General features: G+C 38.1%; 1 protein-coding gene across 1 annotated transcript in view; it reads right to left on the reverse strand.

Annotated features, from left to right (window-relative positions):
* Positions 1–8,149, reverse strand: part of Scaf11 (SR-related CTD associated factor 11) — a 50,340-nt gene that overhangs the window by 5,977 nt on the left and 36,214 nt on the right. The window contains exons 7-11 of the mRNA XM_029548027.1: positions 5,043–5,098; positions 4,792–4,898; positions 3,765–3,866; positions 2,027–2,133; positions 14–952 (exon numbers count right to left, since the gene is read on the reverse strand). Coding sequence (XP_029403887.1) covers positions 14–952; positions 2,027–2,133; positions 3,765–3,866; positions 4,792–4,898; positions 5,043–5,098 — 1,311 coding nt within the window. The remainder of the gene's footprint in view (positions 1–13; positions 953–2,026; positions 2,134–3,764; positions 3,867–4,791; positions 4,899–5,042; positions 5,099–8,149) is intronic.

Here is an 8,149-nt window from a genome sequence, read left to right on the forward strand (position 1 = left end):
TTCAAATCAGTACTTTCTACAATGAGATTCTCCTCTGTTCTTTCATCGTTCAAATCAGTACTTTCTACAATGAGATTCTCCTCTGTTCTTTCATCACTAACCACTGGTGTGGTGTTATCAGACACCTCACCCAGGGGACTGGAAACGGGTTGGTGTTCTTCAATGTCAGAAGGTGGACATGTAAGAAAATCTTCAGGAGGAATTTCCGTACACACAAGTGCCTGTATCTCTGACTCTGAGCTTCCAGACACCTGCTCTTGATTTTCTACTGGATCACTACCTCTGAGAGAAGTATCTGGAGATATATCATGGTCTANACATAACTCCTTGGTCTCTATCCCTGTATCCTCTCCAACAAGCACAGGAGGATACTGAGTGCAAGATTCAGAATTTAAACTTTCTGCTTGCTCCTCAATCTCATGATTCTTGGTTTGTTCATTTTCCTCTGTTTGTTCACTTTCAAGATGAAGATGATTCTCTTCATCTGTTTGAACAGAGCAGATGCTACCACTTTCTACACATGATTGCTGCTCTTTCTCCAACACGGGTGGAGTGTCAGAGTCCACAGCTTCTTCCTCTACTGAATCGCTAGATGATTTTTCAGCGGGAGGTACAGATTTCCTAAGTTTCTTTTTCAAAGAAGGTGGTTTTCTTCCTCTCCTTACAGACTTCCGTTTCGGAGCCTGTCTTGCTTGCTTTTCTGATTCAGCTGGAGGGGAAATACTTACAGAGGAATTACTATTCCCTGGGGCATCACACTCAGAATAGTTTGACACTGGGGACTTCTGGGACTGACTGACTGTCTCAGCTCGCATGTTTCGTGTGGACCTCCTTGTAGGAGCAGTTGCTGCAGGTTTCCGTCTTGATCCTCGGGTGTTTGATGTGCCTGAAGCTTGCTTTTTTTCTCCTCCTCCCTGAGCATGTGCTAATGCATATCCCTTATGAGAAGTACCTGACAATGAAGAAAATGAAAGGTGTTAACATAGAATTTGACTATAGTTAGTTTCAGAATAAGTAACTAAAATACAGTAAAGCAGTGTATTTGTGAATCAAACTGCTAAGTGTCTCTCTAACAAATGAGTAATAGAGTTCATCAATATCTAGGGAAAGAGATGAGACTCTCTCTCGTATCCCAGATTAACCTTATATTCATTATGTATCAAGGATGACTTTGAGCTCCTGGGCCCTCTTACCTGCAATCTCCCAAGTATGGGACCATGGGCATGAGCTACATCACGTCCAGCTGGTCATCAGCATCTTTCTAATGTTACTGACATAGGGCACAGACAGAGGTATGTCCTTAGGTACAAAACTGTTTATGAACTCTCATTTTCTAGGCAAAGGAAACAGGAAATGCTACCCATGTGTGAGTATAAAGACTACTTGTCTATACTGAACTCACAGATGTTATTTATAAAGAGCTACAATTTAGACATTAGAACTCTATAAACAAAAAAGACTTCTAGTCAGATTCTCTAAGTTTTAAAAATGTAAAACAGATTTTCTAGTTAGAAAATTAAAGTAATTCATGAAGCTATATATATTTGCCATGTACATGATGTTTTAAAGAACATACTGTGAAATGATAAAATCTAGTTAACATACACACCACCCCACAGTTATGTGGACATTTCACACTAACTCAGCATTTTCCAAGATGATAACTATCCCCTACCCTCATCCATACTCAACCACAGCTCACTGCACTTCATGGTAACTACCATGGTAATCTCAATTCCACCTGAGTGTAATTAGGTTTATTTTCATTTCATGCCATGACTCTATCACTCAGCATAACACCATCCAGATAGATCCATTTCAATGGATGGGATTCCCTCCTTTTAAATGGCTATATAATAAGCCACTGTGCACAAATACTCTAGTTGTCATGATTTTAAAGTTGTACACTGCCCAAACAGTACAGAAATATCCGAAAATCACTGTCATTTATTCTAAATCATCAACACTCACATATGTCTGAAGGCAATGGGAGCTAATAATTATAAGTAAATTCACAATCTTTTACCAAAATGCTCCAGTGATGTAGTACTTGCTGGGAAAACCGTCCTTGGCAACCCTGAGGAAGCCAGAGAGAGGAGGACTGTTTCTGCACTCCAGGGTACGGAGCCAACTCTGAAAAGTTAAGCAAAGATTCCTTTGGTTAAGTGCTCTAAAAACTGGAGCTAGGAATTAAAAACTACTACAGCCTACAAATTAGATTAGTAACATTAAAATACATTTAAATAACATAAAATAATTATACTTTTTTGGCCCATTGACTAAACATGCAAAACCAAGGTTATTCATTACCCAAACATGGCCACAAAATGTTTGCAAAGAGAAGAAAACAAAACAAAAACAAACTTTAAAGGCATATCTTTGTGTTAAAATGAGAGCAAACGTTTCTCTTTTAAATAATGGAATAATTTACACAGATTTCCCCCCCCAGGGCCCGGGGTGGGAGGAGTTGGGGCAGGGGTTCAGGATGGGTCAGAGCCCTGGCTGCTCTTTCAGTCCCAGTGAGCTGTGTGGCTCGCACACTGACACTAACTCCAGGTCCAGGAGGCTGGTGCCCTCCCCAGGCCTCCAAATGCATCACATAAATGTGCACACACTTACACTTGGACACACACTTAGACATAGTTATATAGCTTTGAAAAAAAAAAAAAAAGCCAGGTATGGTGGCGCATGCCTTTAATCCCAGCACTCGGGAGGCAGAGGCAGGTGGATTTCTGAGTTCGAGGCTAGCCTGGTCTACAAAGTGAGTTCCAGGACAGCCAGGGCTATACAGAGAAACCCTGTCTCGAAAAACCAAAAAAAAAAAAAAAAAAAAAAAAATCAGTCTTTAATAAAAGATCTTAACTTTTATTCTTTTTTGCTACTAAAAAAAACCAACTTTCAGGTACAGCTGATGTAAAATATAAGTTCATTTAAGTATACAATTTGATGATGTTTAAACAATACACACACACACAGAGAACATTTTCATTTCTCAATAATTTCTCTCACTCACTCTTCTGAACCTGTCTCCCTCTATCAGGCCAACACCTAAAGGAATCTTCACACTATGTTACACTTTACAAGTCCTTAAAACTCAGTTCTGGGAAATAGTGTAGAGCAGGGAAGGTCCCCAGGTTGTCTGCATTCAAGTCCAACCTACTTCTCAAATATTTTCTAAATAAATTTAGAGATTTAGTTAAGTCTCCTAACAGAAGACCAATTCAGTCAGTATCAGATGAGATCTAGAAGAAATAAGACTTGAAAAAGAATATTTAACTTGTGTAAGTACAAAAACAAAAACAGACAACTGCAAAAAATGGGTGGAAGTATAAGCATGTGTACATTAGAACTCCTTTGCATTTATGCTCCACCATCTCTAAAGCATGAGAGCATGACATGCAGCATCCATCCCAGATAAAGGCTGCACTATGAGGAAGGAACAGAAAGCTCAGGAACTGCCATCAGCGCAGGCGGGAGCCTGACTCACTGTACCTATCTGCACTGCCGCGCCTTAGGACTGCACAACGTCCTGAAGGCAGGGGCAGAGCAAGCGCATGACCAAATCATTATTAGAATATGTCTGAATACAGAAATGTAGAAAACACGCTTCAGCAGACAGCACAAAGGTGATCTTTATTAGGCATTTATAATACCAAGTTTAATTTATACAGAATCTCCTTAAGAAGTATAGATGGAGCCTATAGTTAAGAATTTTGCAATATTTTTGTGTTTATTAGATATAAATTTTAGTGAACAATTTTTACCTTCCATTTCCAGGTAATGTATTAGGAAACCATGACAACTCCAGTTCCTGTCGCTTTTGTCTAATCACTGCACTGATTTCATTGACTTCTATAGATTCTGTACTAAAAAAAAAATAATAATAAATGTAATGTTTCATTAGAATTCTCAGAAAGTTTAGAGAAAAACCTGAGTTATGACATTAATAGTACTAGTTTCCACAACCAGCATCATAGATAAACACTTTTAAAATAAGTATATCCCTACCATAAGAAGAACTTTTATAAAACAAAACTGTATTTAAATGTATACTACAAAGAACTGCTTAAAATTCTGTATGAACATCTGCAGGATGTTGTTCACTTTTGAGAGTCCTAGATCCAAAGTCTAGGTTGGTCTCAAAATTCCATCATGTACTAGTTCTGGCAAGGACAGACAGCAAGCCACGAGTGCTGGGCAGAGTGGGCACTTGATCCAAGAGTTATTAAGACAACCTTCAATTCAGACATTAACTTCAACTGGTGTGAGAAATTCTTACTCAGGACAATCATGTTCTACTTTAGTCCAAAAGAAGAAAATAAAAATGGGTGTCATTATCTTGACCAAAAATAGATTTACCTCAGCTTATCAGGAAGGGAATCAGATGTAATTGTTTTGTTGACTCAATTAAGTCTGCGTGATTTTAAAACTTTAGTATTTAAATCACACAACTATATACCCAACATCTACCTGTTGATCACTATGTATCTAGACAACAGGATCAGCTCTGACACAGGTGATTTAAGAGGTGATACACCTATGATTTCATAGGTGCCACACTTATGATTTCATAAATGCTTTGTCTCCCCATATATCAAAATTATGCTCAACAACCTACTTAAGCAAAACTTACAAAAGTTCTCTCTTTGCTAGTACTAGTTTGTTTTCTGAAAGGAACAATAGCAAAATGAATTCTATCACTTTTATTGAGCCCAGTTTAAATCTCTACCAAAAGTCAATTATGACTAAAACACAATGTGTAACTACAAACCAAGGACAGTAAGCACTAACCAGGAAGCTCTATAGGTGCAAGGTCCNCAACTGTGGCTGCCACATAAAAACGCACTGGACATGTCATTTCTGATACAAGAATCTGTACACTGATTTGATCTTTGAACCTAAAAATATAAAAAGTTGTTAATGAAACCAGAAAACAAAAATATTCAAAAGGAATTGTATGCACCTTAAGCACTAAATTACTAAATAACTAAATCACTAAATAACTATTATGAAGAAAAAAGTTTTCCTTTATTTCAACAAACCTTATTTGTCTTTACTATAGCATTTTTCTTTCCATCCATTTTGTTGGAAATGTTTCCTATAAAACAAGCAAACAAAAGAAAACAACCTGGTTACTTGCCTCAAATTTTATTTCAGATGCCTGTACACCTTTGACATTGATAAAGAATGTCAAAATGTCAAAGTGTCTAGAAGTGTTGCATCTCTAATAACATTTGCATTAAAAACTTTGCAATTGTTAGCTGCATCTTATTAGACCACAAACAAAAGGAAAATATAAAGTTACAGTAAACAGAACAGTACACTCACAGCATCATGGGTAGGATTCTAAGCAACACTCTTATCACCTTAAGCAAAAAATATGACATATAAGTCTTTAAGCTTTAAGTGCAATTAATTATATTTAGGGTGTCTTATCTACCTAATACTCAAGACAGTTACAAACTCATTTCAAGTGGGAGCTTCTTAAGGGAAAGTGAGGTTTGGGGCCTGGTTAGGCAGGTCGCCTTCAGAGCAAACACCTCATCCCTCAAACCTTAGTGAACACGAGCTGCTTGCTGCCTAGCACTGCTTCTGCCGCGGCGATGCTGCTGTCTTCTTGTTTATTGCCTTCTCTTTTCCTTTTTTTTTTTGTTGTTGTTGTTGTTTGTTTTTTGAGACAGGGTTTCTCTGTGTATCCCTGGCTGTCCTCGAACTCAGAAATCCACCTGCCTCTGCCTCCCAAGTGCTGGGATTAAAGGCGTGCACCACCACACCTGGCCTTCTTTTTCTTTTTGGTAAGTTTCATCAGGAAACTTTTCTCTGTAATTTCAAATTTGGTAATGTAAAGCATTTTTTTTTTGTTTAAACATTGGTTTTATTATTTTTAAATACATATGGGTGGGATGTCAGTGTATGGGTGTATGTATGTGAGTGCTGTGCCCAAAGTCCAGAGGCATCAGACTCTCCATAGCTGGAACTGCACAGGCAGCGAGCTGAATGCAGGGAAATACCCCTGGGTCCTCTGCAAGAACAGTGCATGATCTGAACTGCTGAGCATCTCTTCAGCCCTTTATAAAAGATCAATTCTATTAACATGTTTATAGCTTACTGAGTTTTTGTTTACTGCTAAGCCTCATGTGTGTGCATGCACACGTTCATGAGCATGTTCATCATGCATGCAGAGACTAGAGAAACAGGTCAGGGTCTTCGTTTACCACTTACTCCTTTGAATTAGGATTGCTCTCTGACCGTGAAGACTTCCCTGGACTTACTATCTCCACCCCCAACAGCCAACACGGTTCACTGCTAGGAACATGGATCCTGGACACTCAAACTCACGTTTCCACATTTGCACAGCGAGTGTCTGACCCACTGAGCTATCTTCTCAGCCCATGAGGTCAATCAACGTATTTATGGTTTATCATAAACTGTTGCTGATACCATCAGAGGTATTTCCTAAGAGTTCTAGGAAACATCTACACAAATAGCCAGGTTTGCTTCCTTCACAAAAGGAATATTGATCATCACATCACTAAAAAAACAAAACAAACAAACAAAAGCACAGGAACAAAGTTGCAGACCTCTTTCCTGCTACTCAAGGACATATGTCCTCATTTTTCTTATGTTAATACTGCTGGTAAAACACATTTTCTATTTAATAGCACAATAATTTCCTTTTTGATTGCCAGCAACATGCCATAATACCGATGATATAACAAATATAATGTGACTATAGGGGTCAAGGGAGCTGCCTAAGATTTGGCAACTTACTGTTATGTACTATGAGGCATAACTAAAGGATGAAATAGTGGTTTTATTTTCAAGTCATGGTTTTGCTGTGTAGCTGTGGCTGTCCTGTAGAACAGGCTAGCCTCCAACTCAGAGATCCACCTGCCTCTGCCTTCAGAGTGCCAGGATTAAAGAAATATGCCACCACTGTCCAGCTGAAACAGTGATTTTTAAGTTTCTTAAAAAGCCATCATAAAAATTCTAATTGAGTATCCAGCTGCATCTTACAAATAACCACTTTTTGTTCAACCACATAAAGAATTGTTGTACTGTAGTTACACAGTATCTTTTACATCCCAAAGGCATTAAACTGTTTGGATTCATTCACTACTTAATTAATATATACAGTTTACATAATGCTGTTTGTTGTCTGGGAAATGTCCTTTGAGAACCCGTCATCAGACAAACAGCTTGGTGGAAAGAACTGGTCATTTTCTACCAATGTTAAGTACTGAGAGTTCCAATGACTCTCATTAAAGGATTCAACGCTGGTTAATTTCTCTAAATTGGAGCTGGAGAAACGGCTCAGTGTTTAAGGGCACTAGTTGTTCATATAAAGAACTAGTTTGCAAAGGGCCAAGGTTTGGTTCTCACCACTCACATGGCAGCTCACAATCATCCAAAACTTGAGGTCCGAGGTAACCAAAGCCTGACTAAACTTCAAGGGCACCAGACAAAACATGAATACACATAAAATAAAAATATAATCTTTAAAAAAAACCTCCATATTGTGATTTTCTAGAAATAATTTCACATACCCACTAATCCTTGTAAAATACTGAACATACTTTGAGAAAGCCATCAAGGAAATCATTCAATTTCTGCTTATCAAAAGCATTCATCAAATCCTGTTTCCTGCAATGTTTATTTTATTATTTTGAGAAAACATCTCACTGTATATCCCAGGCTGACCCTGAACATAAAATATAGCCCATGATAGCTTAGAATTTGTAGTAATACTCCTGCTTTGGTCTCCTAAGTCCCAGTATTATAAATATGACCTACCTCAACTTTACCTTTCTGTTTCTAAATAACATCTCTATCTTGGTTTCTTTTGGTTTTTTTCTTTTTCTTTTTGTTTTTGTTTTTTTAATCACATAAGACACATTATGTTTACTCCTCATGCCCCTGGCTACCCATCTCCTTTGCAACCTTCGCTTTATTCTACTTTATATAGCAACATCTGACACTGCAGGACAAATGTAAAACTTACAGCCACAGCAGGAGCTAACTTAGGATTTATTACACAAGTTCTTTGCTGTTCTTTTTGCTTTCTCCTGTTAAGACACTGAAAAAACCGGGTGTGGTGGCGCACGCCTTTAATCCTAGAACTCAGGAGGCAGAGGCAGGCGGATTTCTG

The sequence above is a fragment of the Mus pahari genome, chromosome 17, assembly GCF_900095145.1.
Source record: "Mus pahari chromosome 17, PAHARI_EIJ_v1.1, whole genome shotgun sequence".
NCBI classification, from domain to species: Eukaryota; Metazoa; Chordata; class Mammalia; order Rodentia; family Muridae; genus Mus; species Mus pahari.